Source organism: Pempheris klunzingeri, chromosome 7 (genome assembly GCF_042242105.1).
Source record: "Pempheris klunzingeri isolate RE-2024b chromosome 7, fPemKlu1.hap1, whole genome shotgun sequence".
NCBI classification, from domain to species: Eukaryota; Metazoa; Chordata; class Actinopteri; order Acropomatiformes; family Pempheridae; genus Pempheris; species Pempheris klunzingeri.
The window spans coordinates 23,998,416-24,018,430 of record NC_092018.1 but is presented as its reverse complement, the minus strand read 5'-3'; the positions used below and the strand labels follow the sequence as shown (position 1 = coordinate 24,018,430).

Below are 20,015 nucleotides of genomic sequence, written 5' to 3'. Positions count from 1 at the left end.
GGGGCTTTGTTTATAATCATTCATCAGCAGTGCTCCACCCCCAACATCCTAACCTCATCTCCACCTCTTCATCCCCCACTCATCCACGCACGATGTCATGCACACACATTGCTGTATTTGTGATTGCCTTTGACCAAGTACGTGTCCTTAACCTGCAACCTCAGCTCGCACTAACCTAAACCTGATCCTAATCTTCATCTTTACATTATGCGCTTACCGTAAATTAGCCTCTTTATAGACTTTTCCCTCACTTTCTCCTTCTGTGAACAACGATGCCAAACACCAATTAGCAAAAATAAAAATGTAATCTGCAAAGTAATAGGTAACATTACCTACAGCTGTCATATAAATATAGAGGAGGAAAACCTAAAGTGTGTCCCTCTGAAATATATTGAAGTCACAATAAAATGTAAATACTCCAAAATTATAAAAGTATAGTATACAGTAGATATATTACAGTACTTGAGTACTGTAATATATACTGCATTTGGGAGACAAGAGCAAACTATTAATAGCATGAAACAAGTTTTTACTTCAGTAAGATTAAAGAAGATAAAAATGAATGTATGAGGCAGATGCTGTTTCATATATGGCGGTGAGCCATCGGTTAATTTACAGTTTCAGACCAACCCCAGTGATTCCCAACCTGACCCATTCACTTAAAGTGAAGTGTTATTTACTGAAAATAGAATTGAATTAGACTCACTGACTGCAATATTTACATCTGAGAAGCAGAATAAAAGCAGAAACACGTCTGCTAACCGGCCTTTTTTGTCATTCTTAGTCAAAATGGCATTAGAGTGAACACTGAAGTGTGTCTATTAACATCATAACAGGGTAGAGAGCTTTCACCAGTGTCATTCTTTTATCATGCGAAAAACTTAATTTGGCAAATTATATTGATTCTCATATTTGTAGGTTTATTAAAAATATAAAAAGGTAAAGGGTAGTTACACCAAACATCAGCAGTTTTTCTTGCCTCACCATTTCTATTAATGGTGGTTAGTTCAGGGGACGGTGTGCTCTCATGTTCTCTCTTCACGTGCTCACTCACTGGGTGTCACAGATGTGTGTGAACAGCACCAAAATATGGCGCTATCCTTTCTGGCCAATGGGCTGCGCGGTCGTAACAGGTTGCGAATGACGTCACTGCCGCGGCGGGAACGCGCATTCAAGACGGGAGAGAGGTTGAGAAGGCATCGGGATCGCGCTCATCTGTTTGGGCTGGCAAATGCCTCCGGTGTAACAGGCCGATCATGATGGGGGACCCAGGACCCCGAGACGGGATGGACCCTGACCGACCGACCGCTGCGCAGAGCTCATCGAGGCGGTTTATTCCGGGATAAAAAAAAAAACATTCTGTGCGTCCCATAATAAACAGACTGCTAGTGAGCTGCAAAGGAGGCGGCGTTAGCTGGGATTCAATCAGAGTCAGAGTCGCGGCTGGTAGGTTAACGAGGAGAGAGGGACGTGAGGGGAACTGGGAAGACAGCAGTTTCAAATCTAACTGGATCCATCTTGGAATTGCGAGGATGATGGATGAATTGTCGATTACAAGCCGGTCCAGTCAGCCCAACCCTGTCAGAGCAGGGTGGGTTCATCCGGAGTGAAATCACTCAGCTCCCATCTGTCGGCTTCTCCTCCGCCGGGCGGCGATGTCCGCTTTCTGCCTCGACCTGCAGACGTCCGCCGTGGTTTCAGCACCACTGGAGCTGGACAGCGACTGCATGGAGCCCCGGGCCGGCCCCGCCGCTCAGGAGCCCGGCGGCGGACAGGGTCACCCGCTGCGGCACGCCGGCTCTGGAGGCCTCGGCATGGCCTTGGAGGAGGAACTAGCCATGCTTACCCGGGAGCAGAACGACGAGGAGGAGCTGTCGGACCTAGAGACGCCTGCGGGGGGGCATAACTCGAACTTTCTGTCGCTCTTCCGTCAAAAAGAAAAAGACTTGGTTTTAGCTGCTAAACTCGGCAAAGCGCTGCTGGAGAGAAACCAAGACTTGACCAAGCAATATGAGAAAATGCACAAAGATCTCAACGAGAAACTAGAGGTAAACTAAGAAAAGTACACATCATGTATTCAGGCTCTGATGTCCTCCCAGGCTTCCTTCTGTGTCCATCTTAAAATGCCATAATCCTACAGTCAAGTTTGGGCCTTCACAGTGTAAACAAACTCCTGAGGATCATACCAAGTGCTGCCTGTAGAGCTCCGCAGCCCAGCTAAAGAAATAGAGCCAGAAAGCCTAAGAAGGAAGCTTTTGGTGGTTTACTGTACGATTTGTAAGGTGCCATGAGCTGGGACACAGTTACACAGAGTGAACTGGTCATTCTGGTCAGACGATTAAGTCACCTAACTGCACTGCACTGCACTGCCAAAGTTAACGGTGTGGTACACTCCGAGAGTTATTTCACACATCATGTTCACAGTAAATGCTGAACAACTGAACTGTTGTCCGTGGTGGTTTTCAACTATTCCCACAAGCCAGCACGTGGCGTGAGAAAAACCACAAAGGCTAATCCTGTGGACCTACTGTATCCACTGTACATCTGTTCAGCCCTTTGATCCATATTCATCCCCAAGTCACAGCTCAGAGAAATAAGCTGCCAGACTGTTTTTGTTTTTTTTTTATTATCATTGATGCCGTTATGGCTCCTGCTTGTTCTAGTGGTGTTTTTTTTTTTTTGATTTCCTTCGGTGAATCCTTTTGTTCGGACATTTACTCACAGATGACAGTAGCGGCCGTACAGAGGCCAACTGCTTCGGCCTTGGGTTTAACCGTAACAACAAGCCCCCATCCAAGCTCTGGCAGCTGCTGGTGGTGCAGTGCATCTGTCCATTGTTCACTGTCATCTAGAGGAAAGAAAGAAGCATCGTGTTATCTGAACTGTCACTCCAGGAGTTAGGGAAACAAGAGATTTGATAGAGTTCTTTACCAGCATCATTTTAGGCTAGTTTGGTTGCAGTTATTGTCCCTATTTCACATGTTTTATGTTTTGTTTTGATGATGTTTAGTAGCAAAACTTCAGTGTGAGGCGCAATTGTCAAACTTTCTTCATCCATAACATCATATGTTTTTATGTTAATGCTAAATATGTCAAAGCACAATGACAACTTCAGCACAGCAGTGTAAATAAGTGTCTGACTTTTAGACAGAAGGAACAAAGTTAGAAAAAAAGGCAATTTGAGCTGGAAAAAAACAAACTTTTGTGCCTTTATTGTTATAAAATGACGTTTAGTGAGGGGATCTGAAACTGTTTCACCTTCAATTAAGTGAGAGAAGTGAAAGCAAACTTCTATTACTTGCAATAAACTTAATTGAAGTACTTCCAAATACGTTTATTGCAGGTAATAGGTGGTAGACAGCTGTCAGGAGCTTTCTCCTCTCTTGCACATGGACATTTCCCACTATGAACCTACAGGAAGCTGAAGGTGTGCTGAGCCTTCTAGTCAGGTTTTGACCTTGAACACAGCAAAAAATATTTCCAAAGACCGAGTACAACTTTTCTCTGTCTGTTGAAGTACCAGCATCTCCGTCAGTGTGTGACTTGTCCCACGTTCAGTGATTTTATTGGTTACTGTCTCCAAAATAAAGGAAATACTGCACACCAAGCAAATGTAGGTTTAACCATATGGTCCTCTCTTCCTTTGTTTACACACAGCACTTGGAGCAGGAGAAGCACGAGTTGCGTCGGCGTCTGGAGAGTCGGGAGGGGGAGTGGGAGGGTCGCGTGGCCGAGCTGGAGACGGACGTCCAGCAGCTGCAGGGTGAGCTGGAGCGCCACCAGGTCCAGCTGAGAGAGGCTGACAGGGACAAGACCAAGGCCATCACCGAGCTCTCTGAACAAAACCACAGACTGCTGGAGCAACTCAGTAGGGTGAGGGGCATTGTTTGTGTGTGTGTGTGTGTGTGTGCGAGCTTCAGATGTACTGCTTCTGGTGGACTGGGCCCGTCTGCATGGAAGACTTTATTAGTCTGGGCTGTGTCACATGGTCTTAATGCTGCTCTAAATGCTCTTCCACCCATTCTGCATGTGTGTGTGTGTGTGTGTGTGTGTGTGTACAGAATATGTGTACCTCCCTGGCCTGGCCTCAGGGCCACTCAGTCCACTTCAAGTCTGCCTGGCTGACGTGACATAAAATGCTCAGCCAAGTGAGGATTCATTATCCCTCAGGGGGTGTTACCTCCATTCAGCCCGTCTCTCTCTTAAGTTAACCTAAATTATGCTAACTCATCAATATAAAAAGTGGAGCTTCCACATCTTATGCTGAATAATTTAGAATGGTTTGACTGCATACTTATGCAACAGCACTATCCAGATTGACAGGTGATTTGAGTGCAGTTATCGTGGCAGGCCGAGTAGAAAAGGGTCTGTGATTCAGACTGATCAATGGCCAGACAGAGAGATTCACACGACACGCATACAGCAGCGCTGAGGGTGGGAATGAGGGCTTGAGGATGTGATGTACTACGCGCACATCAGGAGAAACTGAGATTGGCAGCAGGCGCGGATAGATGGAACTGAGTGTTTGAAGCTACAGCTGATTAATCCCTTCTAAGGAGCTCAGTGCAGCACCTCAGTCTGCTCCATCCACACCAAAACAAGAACACTTGATCTATACAGAGTGGTGATTTAGGTGTAACAATGCAACAGCTCTGCGACATGTCAGAGGCTCTGATTTAACACGCACTGTGTTTTTACTATCGTTTGGTATTGTGGGATAGGCCTGGATTATACCCTTAGTTTTAATTTATGCATGTCCTGTCCCTTCAGTGGTAGCACTAGGAAAAAAGACATCATGCTTTGTCAATATATCTGATGTGTTTATAGTTCCCAGACTGTGTGGTTGCAGAACTGATATGTCACAGTGATGAGCTTGCTTTCCAAGGGCAGGACTACTTCATGCTGCCTAGCCTGTCAGAGAGATACACAGTATAAAGACCTATAAGACCATGTAGCAACTCCAGGGCAGTAACCAGTGGCACGTGTTAGCCGCCAGGTAGGGTGCCAAGACCACATTTCAGCAACTGTGTCCACAAAGGTTGACAAGCCCGTACAAGTGCTTTGATAAGCGTGTCAGCACTGCTGTCTGCGGCAACACTCACACACGTGTGCTGTTTCCCCTCTTGGGAGAAGATATGATCTGCTGCCAGACACACTCCGCTCAGAGAGACGGTTCTGTGTGGTCTATGTTAACCCCAGCTCTCCACCATGCAGAGCAGCTTCCTTGCTCATCTTGATGAGATTAAACCAGCCTCCTGCCCCACCTCGCCCAGCACCATCATCACTGCAATCAAAGGATTGTTGTGGGCTGGTCAGTCACTATGGATCTAAGAAAGAGCAGGCACTTAGCATAATTAAATTGCATTTAAGTTAAGTGAAACCCGGGTGTGGGAATCTATAAAGATATTCCCTGAAAGTGGTCTGTGTTGCGTTTTGGGAGGAGTCTCTCTTGTGGTCTTAGTGACTCAGTAAAATGTATGAGACCTAATTGACTGCATCGATCCAGATATCATGATTCAGTGAACTGGGCAGACAGAGGGAGACCTGCTGGGTAATAGAATGAATGAGGTCAGCTACAGTGCTCACTTTCTCTCTCATTTTATCCTGCTTTCTCTCTGATGGTCTTGCCCCCCCCCCTCCCCATGTCTGTGCTCATTACTAACCAACGGGCTGTGACTAAGTAATATTAACTGTTTACAGCTCTGAGTGACAGAAACCATGGAGTGGTGAGGCCACTGGAGGCTTGTCTTGCCTGTTCTTCACAATAGTTTACTCTTTAAGTGGAACAGTCTTTATGTCTTTATGATCTAAATCAGTTTGTACGTGGCCCCCTGTCCAAAACTATGAAATGGCACATGTTCCTATGCACTGCCCATTCTAATGCACTGACTTCATTATTGTTTAGAATAAAACACAAACAGGAGGAGCAAATAAACCAGCTTGTGGCTGCTATCGCTGCACCACAGTAGAATGAATAATGCCTTATTCATCAATGAACGAACAAATAAATATTTGAAACACTAATGAATTATCAGACATTAATAGTAAAATAATAGTAAAATCATAAATGTAAAAAACAGAAACAGAAAAATGAAGATTGATAAATTAAATGTATGTATTTCTTTATTTCCCAACTAATTACTATATTTTTCTTATTTATGTTTGGATATTGTGTGTGTGTGTGTGTATTTATTGAATTAATTAGTTATTTTTTCTTCTCCACATGTAACTGCCAGGTTTTCAGAGGGTGACTACTAAAGCAACCCTTATAGCCAGAGATGAGATTTATAAAAAACATTGTATCCTAACAACTCGGGAACAAGCTTTTAACAGAGCCTTCAACTGTCTGCTGTGGGACGACCTTGAAAAGGCAGGGCACTCCACAGGAAGTGATGTAAGTCTCAGATACAGCGCTGAGGGGATTAGGCTATAATCTGTACTAATAGCCCTGCCATATGCATTTAGTCAGGACCCAAAACAACTCCACTCCATACTCTTCTTAATTAATAACAGCAGGTAACTTAGACATTTGGGCAAAGAAGATCTGAAAATGTAGTCTCCAGCTCTGTCAGCACATTTTATCCTGGGCTGGCACAAATAACCCCTGTGGCTATTCTTCTTTGGGTGTAGGTGTCTTCCAATATTGGGTGATAAAACTATACATTATAATCAATAAACCCAGAGAAAATAGGTTCCCATTGATCCAGGAGCAGAGTGTAGGAGGTGTCTGCTTGTGTGTGTGTGTGTGTGTGTGTGGGTCTAGAGTATGGGAGCAGCCAATCTCCTCAGACTTAATCTGATCAGAGTGAACCAGCAGGAAGGGGACCTTTCTATAATTACATTACCACACATGCTCAGAGAAGGCCGGGGATTCACTGACTCTAGCATAAGTGTCTGGCAATTGTCAGTTCTACATCTCTCAACCTCTAGAATTGACTTAATTAAACGCTAAAAGCAGCCTCTGGTGACTCATCAAAGTTGTTTATTTCAGGCTGTAGAAAAGGAGAAATCTTTTTTTTTTGGTTTTGTCATTTACGACAATTTAACAGACGAGGTTTAATGTGACTATTTTAAAGGGCAAGAACACATAACATATGCCTGCTATCAGCCCAAGGTAGTTGTTTCTCTCTGACTGGCACATCTTGTCACCCTGAGTATTTGTTATGCAACCGTTTGAACATGGGGTAGCCCATCCTCCATAAGTCTAGACAAGGCAGCGCTCTGTGAAAGTGACTAAGGAAAATACCAGAAGCGATGACACCACAAGTCGTAGCTCCACCAATCCCACTTCTCCCTGGTTGCCGTGACAACCACAGTGACATGCAAATTGAAACTCCGTGTGTTGTTACCATGGGAATGTGGTCTACAGAATGGCACAAAGATACAGATAGTTTGATGCTAGGCTGTGCCACCCAAGATCCACAATGCACCTGCAGTCATATTTGCCAGATCATGTTCCACAACTGTATCATCATGAGTGGTGACTTTTCTCCTCTGGAATGTGAATGTGCTGTATTTGCTCACATATGTCAGAGTAAAGAGGCTGTAAAGGAGCATGTGTCTGCTGAGCCCTACTTTGCTGCCCTGGATTCCGTCGCAGCAGTCTGATTTGCCCCTGTTTGTCCTGTCACACTGCTTGATCCGGGATCTGAGGAGTTTACGTGCAGATTAAGTGAGTATCTGCAAATCAGGCAGTCTACGGTCAACTCTGCGGTTTTTTTCAACATGATCTCAATCTGTCACCACTTCAGGCCAGTGGGTCAGATGTCGCATTACCACTCTGACCTGGTCTCCTCTGACCGCACATCTGTTTCCCACACAGAGAAGACAGGATCACACACAGACACAAACACACACACACACACACACACACACATCAGAAAAGAGCAGAAGTACAATCGCTTGTTGACCAGCACAGAAAAAAAGCACCTCTGGTGTGAACAGCCAGGCTGCTGCTTGCATGAGAGCTAACATATCACAGTGCAGCGCTTCTTCCTCCTGTGTGTTCCTGGAGGAAGAACAAACACAAACTATAGTCCACACAGCTGGTGGTTGTTTATCATCAGGCATTGTGTTTGCAAAGCTCCCTCTGAGGCCACCACTGAAGATACTGACCTTGGCTGAGTGAGAGCGTGCATGTGACTGACACTGGATTAGAAGCACGAGGAGGAGCCTAAAGGAATTTATTCTTTCACAGATTACCTGTCAGCAAATATGACAAAAAGTTCTTTTTAGAAAAGTTACCCACTGAACCTTTAAGTAACATGCTCAGCATCTTGTGCCATGTAGATTATCCACTTGTTTACTGGCAACATATTTTCTTTAATTCAGATTCAGATGGCTACAATCAACGCTTTTGCCAAGTGTCTGTCTCTTCCTTGTAAAATATATCCGTGTTCCCATCGTTACATTGTGTTAAACCCATCTTATGCAATTTCATAAAAAACATAAAATTTAATGCAGATTCTCATTGTTTTTATTGTACAGTGCTTCTGCTTTTCCTCCAAGGCCAAGATAAACTGTTAATTACTCTGGTTATAACTATCCACAATCATTCATACCTCTGTGCAGCTGGGTCCTTAAGCCTTTGATAAAATAGTTTAATTGTAAAGACATCCTGATTTCCAATACACAAAATAATGAAACCTACAGAATCTTCTATAATATTCTCTAAACTCCATCTATGGAAAAACGGAAAAAAGGTATCATGGGGGGATCCTATAAAAAGGCTCTAAAATTAGTGAAAAATTAGGGAATCGTTAACGAAAAATTCTTTGAAACACAATGAATATCACGTGACCACAATCGTGTGGGTGAAAACCACCCAACGTTAGTGATCTAGGGTTAAAATAAAAAGCTTCTTCCCTTGTATTACAAACATTTCATGTGAGGTAAGTATGGTGAACTTTTGGCAGTATTGGCATTCCTTAAATCCAATTTTACCGCAATTTTATTTTAAAAATCACAGCAAAATTACAGCAGAGTAGTCACAGCATTCCTAATTATTGTTCAGAGGGGAATGATAACGCTGAAGCAGAGCCATCCTGGCAGCTTCACCTTCCCACAGACTCCCAGGAGAACCCACACACAGGCTACGACCAGTGTTTCCTGAGGACAGAGGTGAGCTGGAGTGAGCTAATGTATCCACACAACCAGCTGTTAAACCTCCTCACATCTCTCTGTGAGCTTCTTGACAAGTTGCAACAGTGTGTAGTGCCACCTAGAGGCTTGTACTTCACATTTATATGAGTCATCTCAATTTTCATCAGCACCCGGTGATCTGGGACAAATCAGAAACAAATAACAATGATTTGAACTTTGTGGTGATTCCCTTAGAGTTGCTTAGAGTGCTTGCCACAGTAAAAAAAAATGGAATTTGTATCCAGTGTCCAAATAAGCTGCTCCCTTTTTTAAGTGTTATTGACTTATTGATTATATGTTTAATGTCCTCAGCAACTGTGAGCGGTTTTTAGGATTTTGCTGTTGCCATGGCAGTGATGATAATGTGAATGGTAGCTCTATGCTAATGAAGCGCAGCCAAGGCTCTGTGTAGCTCTGTCCAATAAGCTCAACTGATGCAACTGAGTCCACTGGGCTGGATTCCACAAAACACTGACCAGTGGACTATTTGAGGCTTTTAAAAAAGAGGTCGTGATGTTTGGTTAACAGCTATCAAATGCACAATTTACAGGAACCGACCGTCTGTTTGTCTCTATCCAGGCTGCAGAGGTGGAAAGGCAGCTGTCCACTCAGGTCCATTCATTACGGGACGACTTCAGGGAGAAGAGCATGTCTACAAGCCAGCACATGACGCGACTAGAGACTCTACAGGCTGAGGTGAGCTGCTCTCAGTACCACTTTTTCCATTATACATCACTTAACACTAAGATGAGTTGATTGAATCGCACCCACCCCATTGTCACCCACCTAAAGCTAAACCACAAAGCAAAAATAATGTTTCCTGTTCGCAGTTCTTGGTATTCAGACCCCTAGAGAAATCAAGGTATGCTTATGTAACTTTTAAAAGAAAAAATAAGACATTCTTCCTCATACAGTTTAAACAATTAGCAATAAAACACACTCATGTTCAAGTCAATACGGTCAGGCTACGGTCTTACTTGGTCTGGTATGACCATCCATATTACTGTGTAACTGACTTAACTTAAGCATTTAGATTATGTTTTGAAGCTATATTACATTTCAGCATGTTACATATAATCATTTTATTTGGTCATAACAAGATGTAAACGCACCATCCCTCACCAGGAGACATTCCTGCTGGCAGATTGCCAAATGATGATGCCTTTAAAACAGATGACTCAAGAAAAGGAAGGAATATCCACTGCCCTGTTATTGTCCAAGTACCACTTCTGGTCTCAACAGATACTGTTCAGCAACAGATACAGAGTCGTCTTGCTTTAGACCAGGGGTGTCCAAACTGTTTTCCCTGAGGGCCACATACAGAAAAACATCCAAAGGGCTGGACCGCTCACTAGAAGTGAGCTATGCTGCTAACTTTAATCCACTAGAGGTGATGTATATCGCCTCACCTCTAGTGGATTAAAGTTGGAAAATCAATCAAATGTAGGTAAATTCTGCTTGATAACTGAAAATGATTCAAGAAAAAAAACAGCCTTTCCATTAGTGGGCTTTCATTTATTAGCTGTGGTACAAGCTGCTCTTTGCCTTGTAGGCTCTTGTTCAGGTGACCAGTGAGATCCACTAAACATGCCAACCAGAGAGGGTCACTGAGCTCATGAAGAGCTCCTTCTCTCTTCAAAACTGGTCCATTTCTGATCTCAGGGAATAAAACTGCTGCAGCACAGAGCCACGACTTAGCCAGCGCCCCCCACAGCACCAGCACCAGCATCAGCATCAGAGAGGGAAGCTTGAAATAGTCTGTGCTAGAGCCCTGACGCTCAAATCAACAGCCTTACCTCCACTTTCTTGCCCCTCGGCGGACACCGTAGATTCCTTTGCGCTCGCCTGTCCCAGCTGGAGCTCCATCCGTCGTACCTCCACACAGCTCGTCCCATTTAAGTCCCATCATGCCAACTGTACCTGGCACAGCTTCAAAAACATCCTCACCCGTCCTGGTGCTCTTTAGACTGCTAACATCCAGCAGCTCCTCCGTAATGCTAAAGTGATGTCATTAGTTATTAGCTGTGCTCTCATCGCACACCACGTCTCAAACTTTCTACACTCGCTCTCTTACGTTTCCTTAATTCTGCCATCTTGGGTCACCTGTAGCACATTTCTTCTTCTATTACTCATTTTATAGAGAAGCTGCCTCGTTCAAGACAGTTACTCCCCCTAGCGGTGAGACTAAGAAGTACAACACAGTCCAGCACAGGTTCCATGTGTGGGCCGTGTTCCAATACATTTGTAGAATTTCCTGCGCGGGCCGCAGTTTGGACACCCCTGCGTTAGAGATCTAGTTTCTGGTGAAAGTAAATGAAATGAAATCCCGCTGGAGGGAAACAGTGCTTTTATTCCCTCCTTGTCAGAGTGTGATGGTGCTCACCTTTTACCCACCATGCTAATAGCATTTCCAGGAAATGTTTAATCTGTCAGGGCAGTTGTGGGATTTCTCTAAAACTTTATCACATCCTCTTCTTCTGTAATCTTTTCTCCTCACCCGCCTTCCCTTTTGTTTGGAGCAGCAAGGGCTAGAAGTGAGTGGCTACCGAACGCTGCCTGTCTGCCAAGACTGCATGCTGCATGTAACGCCTTGTAAAAAAAAAAATAGAAACAAGGATTGCACCGTTGTTTGCAGTTGCTTTCTCCCCTGTCCAATTAAACGAGCTGATGATAGGGCAAAGTGCTGCTATTTCATCAGGCAGATTATTGAATCTCATGCTGAGTGGAAAACTGACCAATATAACCACAATACCTGATAGCATTTTTCACTTAAATGTCTAGAAGTGAAGTCAAACTTCACCAAGAGAATAGTAGCCAAACATTTATTTTATCATTATTTATATTTCTAAAAGAAAAATTCCCATTTGACATTTCCACTTCCTTATCGCAATCCCGGTTTCAAGCATGAAAAACATTCCTGGTTGTTGGAGCATGACGTGTGTCCCTGTGAGCATGGCGTCTGTTGCGTCATGTATGATGTGAGCTAGATATTCGTATTACTGTTTGAGCATAACAACCATTCAGATTTCCCCATTGCGTCTCTTCAAGGCCAGGGAGAAAACACCCAGACTGCAGAGCCCGTGCTAAAATTGGGAGAAGACTCTACCGCTCTATATTTAGCCGAGATACTGCAATGTCTGGGTGCTCTCGCTTTCCTGATGCTTGGACTTTATATGACATGCGCTGATGACTGCTGGCTTTTTGCCCTATTTGTGTGAAGACAGAGACTTTAGCAGCCCCGAAATATCCAGAACCCAGCAATGTGAATGCTTTTATAAACAACTGATCCACACGTAAGCTCCAGCGCTGTGAATTAGGTTACCAGATGTAGGTCAAAAGCAGCAGGGATAAAAAATGAACAACAACTGATGTTTGTTTAATGGGGAAAGCTGCTCGGGCAGCTACAAGGGAAAACAATTCGTGGGCAATATGTTGTGTTGCTGCAATGCTAGACTTCAGTAGAGGGCTGTTAGACACATGCATGGGAAGGAGGAGGCTGATATCAAGCTATGTGGAGACGCTAACATACCACCAAGGCATTCCTGAAGACGAGGGTGGCAACTAACGCCTACGTCCGTGCTAGGCAACACACATTCTTAAGGCCAGTGGGAGTACTTTTTAATCTTGTGTAGGAGCCCTGCTTGCCTAAGAATAAGGAAAACAAAATTTATCCCTCAATCAGGTCCATTGCTGCCCATCTGTCTGCTCATAAGAAATGTGAACAGTCCTCAGCTTCTCCAATCAACGCCTCTTTCTAATGCGTTAACTAACTGGTGGTGTTTGACATGTTAGATTAAGATGCTGTCGGAGAGGAAGATGGAGCTGGAGCGTCGGGTGCACTGCATGCTGGAGGAGAATGAGCTGTTGCAGAACACAGTAGACAACCTCAGAGAGAGGACGCTGGTATTGGAGATGCAGTGTCACGAGAAGGACCTACAGGTACAGAAGCATAAATGAAGGGCTGTTAGATCTCAAATCTCTGAAGAATACTATTATCTCTGTAAATAATGCGAGCAAATTACCTTCTACGAAGCTATTTCTGTATGCACACTACAATTTAGTAGTAAGATGACCTGTCAGGTACTTACCGTGTACTTTGCACCGTTAACTCCTCTGTTGTGTCCAGTTACGACAGAGCCAGCTGGAGCTCCAGGAGGTTCAGGTGTCCCACAGGCAGCTGACCGCCAGGTTGGAGGAGTTGACAGAGGAGCACAGCCTCCAAAGCCTCACCCCACACCCATCCAGCCTGCTGTGTGAGATAGAACAGAGCATGGAGCAGGAGGAGCAGGAGCAGGAGAGGGAGCAGGTAGCTGTGCTGGAATCGTAAAGACCACTGAAATCACTGTCAGCTAATTTGATAATAACCTTCCCCCTGCTCGTCTGTTCAGCTGCGTCTTCAGCTATGGGAGGCCTACTGTGAAGTTCGCTCACTCTGCTCCCATCTCCGGGGAAACGACATCACAGACTCCGCATTGTCAACAGACTCTTCTATGGACGAGTCCTCGGAGACATCCTCAGCCAAGGATGTGCCTACTGGGAGCCTCCACACCAGCCTGCTAGAGCTTAAGAGGCTAACGCAGAATCTAATGGATGGCAACGAGTCCACGGTAATGAACAACACACTGGCAACTACTCAGAAAGCCTCTATTTTAAAAAAGTGAGGTAATACCTAAGTTTAGGGCTCTGGTCATTTCCTATTAATTTCCCTAGAAGGCCCACGTCATTTGGTGAATTATAGGGAAAATAAAGACAATGGTGCTAGACAACGGTGTAGTAAGCACCCACTCATTCATTTTAGTTTTAGTTTTTATATTTTAGTTTTTAAGAAAGAACCAGGGCGCACCAGGGGCACGTATTGTTGTTCTTGTCTGGCGGGTATTCAAGCAGATTGAACAGGTTTAGCTGGTCTCTCGTCACATGTTTGTTTTCAGTGTTTCCTGCTGCTAGAAAAATGACACATAATGGAGACAGAGTTAGCCCCTAACAGGAAAAGTCCATCAAAACCTTACACTGTAATAATAATTACTTAGCTAAAGTTGCATCTGATTCGAGGTCCTGTGGTTCCAACTGCTCCTCTACTGTCTCCGCTGTTGCTATTCAGTCTGCGGATACTTTGTGTCCACCAAGACAACATGTTAGGCGTAATCAGGAATATTTACCAAGCAGAATTAGATATTGTGAAAAAAAGAAGAGGGATTTTGTTTCCAAGTTAAAAAAGAAAGTTTTAAGATGATTTTATTTTTTTCTAAAGATAAACTTGCCCCCTTAACTTGAGTGGGCACAAAGCCCAAAGTAATGACAGGAAACGCATGTTAACCAAAGTAAATACACTTGAATTGAATACATGTATTATTAGAATCTTAAAAAGTTGAACCAAAATCCTAATCGTTGACAGCTAACTTCTTAGTACTTCCTCCGAGGGCCTATTTTACAATGATAAGCTGTGGGTGGTAAAAGCACATGTCTATGCACTGAGAGCGTGTGGTGTGAAGCAGTGTGTGTTTTGTCGAAAGGGCTCGCGGCGCAGCGACGAGGAGGCTCTGGAAGAGCAGGTAAGGAAGCTGGGAGAGGAGCTGAGGAAAGTCAGAGAGCTGTATGAAGCTGAGCAGGACAAAACACGCAGCAGTGAAAAGGAGGCCCTGCAGCTGCACAATCAGGTACTGGCCTCAGTTACATAACCGCACATGTTCTCACACACACACACACACACACATGCTGTCTGTGTGCACATCAGTGAAACAGAGCAGCTGATACATAAAGATAGTTAATTAATGAATCATTAAATCAAGATCACAAGTTTTTCTTGGCCGAATGTCGTTGAATTAAAGAGTGTACATGTCTAAGACTGACGTTTAGATGCCGCTCTGCTGCAGATGTACTATTTCTCACCAGTTTGTGTGCCAATGTGAACTTGATGTGTGTTGTTTGAAATGTAGGACTTAGCCTTAGCCTTGTCGTCTTTCTGCCAGTACAGCTCACTCTCTCCTGTGGGTTTGAAATGCCATCTAAAGCGATTTACACTAAATGAGCTCCACACACACACGTGCGGCTTATTTTCCTGTTGAACATCAGTTTCACACATGAGCACCCCCCCCCTGGTACAGGGAAATTCATTTTCTGAGGCCTGCGTCTCACACACCTGTGTCGTTCTCCCGTTTGACCTGCAGATGGCACTCCTCTCCGTAGAGATGTGCTCTCTCCGAGAGGAGAACGAGCGGATCAAGGCGATGTCAGTGATCCGGGAACCCAGTGAGCAGCTCCAGAGTGCTATCAGAGACAGAGACGATGCCATAGCCAAGTAGGATCACATCACATCTGCACATATGCAGAATGTTTTTTTATATATCTATATAATTTAAATATAAAGTATTTAAATATATATGAATATAAAGCTGAAATCATAATTAAATTTTATCACAACTTGGGTTTTTTTTAATTTTTTTTTTTATAGTTTCGGTTATTATTCCTGTTAGTTAGCTGAGTTAAGCTGCCAGTCAGACATGAGAATGATATCAATTTAACAGTAACCATCAGGGTTTACACACTGATGCCCAGTTCAACTTTGGTCTACAGCACTTGCGAATGTTTGGCCTCCTTACAAACGGCCTGACCGCTTGTGCTTCTTGTCCCGTGACTGTAGATGTTGTTCAAATCTGCTCACCAGCACCCCTAAAGCACTTTCACATGTCATATCTTGTTTGTGGACTATTTTTTTGGCCCTAGACTTTCTGGAGTCTTGGTGTCACTATGAGGTTGTAACCATATCACGCTAATCAGTGAGCCTCGTTAACGTGTTAATTAATTGGTGTAACCATAAGATGTTAATTGGTGAGCCTTAGACGTGCCGAGATAAGCCGAGATAGACAGACATGAGAGTGGTATCAATTTTCTCTTCCAAACTCTCTGTGAGAAATTGAATTAGCATGTTTTCCCAAAATGTTGAACTACTCCTTTAGAGTTATTCCGCATTCATCACTATGGAGGGGAGCGGAAGTGGAGTTTCTTCAGTGCATTCGTGCTTGTAGGGATGTCACCAGTTGCTTTTGTCTGTGTGTCTCGCAGGAAGAAAGCAGTGGAAATGGAGTTGGCCAAATGTAAAATAGACATCATGTCTCTGAATAGCCAGCTGCTGGACGCTATCCAGCAAAAGCTCAACCTGTCACAGCAGCTGGAGGCTTGGCAGGTGGGTCAAAGGTCACACGCATATTGCTAACAACTTAACGGTCCTTTTGTGGTCATTTCAATCAGCAAAGCTTGTTATAAGTGAAGCAGCTCTGTAAATGTAATGACTGGATGAGTTTTGTTCATCCAGCTAGATGAAATTAGAAAGAAACCACTGTGTAATTTCTCTGAGAATGAAATGACGGCTTCTAGAACAGTTTGTCCTCAGACTAGCTCTCTGTTACTCTGTTTGGTGTCAATCCATTTTAATCTTTGTACACACTAAACCACTCAATTAACCTCTGAGGATGTATGTCAGTATGAAACCATATTATACATGTAGCCAGAGGATACTGTGTGTGTGTCTGTGTATATATATGTGTGTGTGTGTGTGTGTGTGTGTGTGTGTTCCCTCCCTCCCCTCCCTCATCTGTAACTAGCAGCTCTTTCCTCTCTCTTCTCCCCGCCCACAGTTTGCCTCCTCAGGGCTCTTTACTGTTTGGCTCTTGTGGTTTCTGATCTAGTGGCCTTCCTCAGCTTCTGTACCACCCTTTCTCCCCCTGCGGTACCTCCCTCTCCTGCCTTAGAGGTGAGCCCGAGCTGCGCCATCTTGCCGTTTCACCCTCACACTTGACCCGAGTAAGCCATGCTGAGCCATTCCATGCCGCGGTTAAGTGAACTCGAGAGAAACGCCCATCCCAGCTTTCTTTCTCTCTGAAATCATTAACCACCACAGAGAACCCATCCAAAGCCACCACCACCCTCTGTCTCCACCTGCCTCCCTCTCCTCTGTCCATGCACATGTATCCCTCTAATAAGAGATGCGTTTAGGGGGCCGGTCCACTGGTCTGCTGACGTGTTGAGAGATGAGGACACCAAAGACATCCTGTGTGTCCCCAGTGGATCATAATGCTTGGTTGAGCGTTATGTTGAGTGATATTAGGTGACATCCACAGTAAAAAGACTACCTTGTACTTACAACAGTGTATATTTATATATCATATATAATAGTTCAGTATACTAGAATATATATATAGTGAAGCAATCAATTGTTGCTCACTTGATTCAGCAGCTTGTCAGAGCCCTCTGGTGGCTGTTATCGCTGCCAACAACAAAGCTGGCAACTTTTTTCATCCATCTAGTAAAAGAGCAGCGGTCTCCCCCCCCCTCCTCATGGGGTCAGCTGGTGAATCTGAAATTGCAAACTACAAAGTTGTATGTTATATACATGCAGTCCATTTATCTGATTATGAAGTGACATCACGAGGGCTTAATTACGTGTGGACCACAAGGAGCCAAAATTAAGTTTTCAGATATTGTTTTAGTTTTGGGCTCCTTCTGTACGTGTTTTTAATCAAAGAGTCTGTGGAGTGGAGGTTAGAAGGCCAAGTAACTTGAGCTGCATGCCATTTATGAATACTTACTTTTGAGAAAGAGAGAAAAAAATGATCTACCAGGGATGAAAGGTGATTGGGGTGTCTCTAGATCAATTAGTCCAATCTGCCTCCACACTCCACCACATGCCCTCTCTGTGTGTGACATTTCCCTCCTTTCTTTTGTCTTACTCGCTTCTTTGTTCTCGGCTCTAGGATGATATGCACAGAGTGATTGACCAGCAATTGATGGACAAGTACCAGGACGAGTGGCGCTCGGCCCCTTCCTCCCTGTCGGGGTCTTCAAGGTCCCAAGGTGGTCAGTCCTCCAGACGAGCTCACCGCATCTCCGACCGAGACAAGAAACTTTTCTCTTTTTTCAAAAAGAGCTGAGCAGCGTTGGACCGGCTCTGAGCGCAAGCAGACAGGCAGAGACAGACGAGGCGAGGAAGAAGGAGGAAGTGACATCACAGTGTAGGGGTAACAACATAGCCAAAGACGGGCAGTGGCACACACTGAGGAGTGTCATTTTGCACTTTATCTGTCCCATTACTCTTCTCCTCGCTGATTAATTGGTGATTGCTGACAATGAAAGATACAAATATAAGAATAGGACTTCCCCAGAGGCTTCTTCTTCAGCCCCTCTCGTAGAAAGTTATCGGTCTTACAGAACATTAACAGGGTCACAAAGTTTACCTCCAAAGAGGAAGGTTTCCTTGTAGTGCCTACGACCATCTCTACTAGCTCACTGCCAACTCTGTAGAGAGGGAAAACTACCAACTGTTACTGTATGCATCCCAGTTATCAGGCCAAGGAGTCTGGGGAAAGACAGGTGGATTCATGGGACATTTCAGGATTGTGGGAAAAGATGAAGGTAGCAGGATGAGGATTTTCCTCCAGGTACAGAGTAATGATGATGCTGCACCGCCCACATGTGATCTCTCAGGTTTATTCATTTGTTCATGGGATGTTCATAACATGAGGCAACCGCTTGATGCATCAAGACCAAAGTGCACTATATATATATATATATATATATATGTATGTATATATATCCATCAAAACAAACAGCAAAAAGAGTGCTTATTTTCTTATTGACAGCCATGCAGGATTTCCATGGTTTAATTACCAAACTTCCAATCAAAGTGAGATAAAGAGCTTCTAAAGAGGTACTCCAATGACTTAGCATTGCACTTTCATAAAGAGTTTACGCGCTGAGATGTGCTCCAATGAATAGTAAACTACCTTTTATGAGCAAACTCATTGAAATCCCCCTTTAAAGTTGCACTCCTGTTTGTTACCTATAGACACATATATTTAAGTTTCATGCATCATAAAACAGAATCAAGCTTGAGCAGGGTAAGAGGAAGCTTAAAGTGAGTGAATGTATAAAAACCAGCACTTTTTAGTTTGGGCCTGTCTGTCACGAACTCTGAGGCCTTCATGTTCGTCTCCAACATTTGAATAAACCTTTGGGTGGTTGAAGCCAGGTGATATTGTTTGTCCAGGTGGTATCATTTTTCCACCGTTCACGTTTGATGTTTAGAACATTTATCAAAAAGGCACCGTCCAACATTATCTTCATGATTTCAATCATCTTCCTAGTCGACCAAAATTTTTAAAATGTTTACATTAGCTTGAGGAAGAAGGAACTAAGGAACTAAGCAGAATGCTCATTAACTCTCCAGCTCAAAAACAACTTGTTGAATTTCCTACGATTAAAAGGCATGTTGATGTATAGAACCTCCACTAAACATCTGAGCTGCTTTGGTTCAACACGAATAGAAAAGGTCTACCTCCATTGTCATTGCTTCAATACTTCATGGGCACTTTGATTTCTGAGCTGCTGGGCTTCCGTTTTCGGTGACATATCTATGACCGAGTTGGTAATAACAGTATGTGCTGCCCTGAAATCTCCAAGCATGAATGACTTACAGAGCGGTATAGTGATGTCTCATGTCTGTCTGTGTTTGTACTCATGTCCAATGCAGCTGTGCAAACCTATGCAGGTGTCTTCTTGTCATCTCAGCTGGTTGTTGGGAAGGATCAACCCAAAGAATGATTTTTATAAAAAAAAAAAAAGTTGAATAGGTTTGGATGAAATTGATATATTTATAAGAAAAAATGCGTAACTTTTGAATGAAAATCTTTTTTAGAGAGAAATATATCTGTACATTGCAGTGTTTTCATGTGTCGTGTGCTAACGGTGAGCAGGAATTCCACTGGCGGGTTGGACATCATCACTCATGCATCTGTTCATTTAACTGTTTGGGTGTGGCAGGCAGGAGGGCCGGCCAGAGATTCACTAGTAGTTCTAATTTTCATCAATATGATGCGTAA

The 20,015-nt window shown here is 43.8% G+C and overlaps 1 protein-coding gene across 1 annotated transcript; it reads left to right on the top strand.

Moving 5' to 3' along the window:
- Window positions 1-1,655: 1,655 nt before the first annotated feature.
- LOC139204455 (BICD family-like cargo adapter 1) lies at window positions 1,656-18,127 on the top strand. Its single transcript, XM_070834482.1, has 11 exons — window positions 1,656-2,048; window positions 3,658-3,873; window positions 9,721-9,837; window positions 11,664-11,675; window positions 12,934-13,080; window positions 13,268-13,447; window positions 13,530-13,748; window positions 14,655-14,798; window positions 15,309-15,439; window positions 16,204-16,324; window positions 17,892-18,127. Exons 1-11 carry the CDS (start codon window positions 1,656-1,658, stop codon window positions 18,066-18,068), a joined length of 1,857 nt encoding a protein of 618 aa, XP_070690583.1. The 3' UTR covers window positions 18,069-18,127.
- Window positions 18,128-20,015: the final 1,888 nt, after the last annotated feature.

What these genes read in the sequence shown, in the direction of transcription:
- LOC139204455 (XM_070834482.1), top strand. Translation starts at nt 1,656, where the DNA reads ATGTCCGCTTTCTGCCTCGACCTGCAGACGTCCGCCGTGGTTTCAGCA. An exon ending in AGGAGCAGGAGAGGGAGCAG is followed by an intron (nt 13,448 to 13,529) that starts GTAGCTGTGCTG and finishes TCGTCTGTTCAG; the next exon opens with CTGCGTCTTCAGCTATGGGA. An exon ending in TGGATGGCAACGAGTCCACG is followed by an intron (nt 13,749 to 14,654) that starts GTAATGAACAAC and finishes TTTTGTCGAAAG; the next exon opens with GGCTCGCGGCGCAGCGACGA.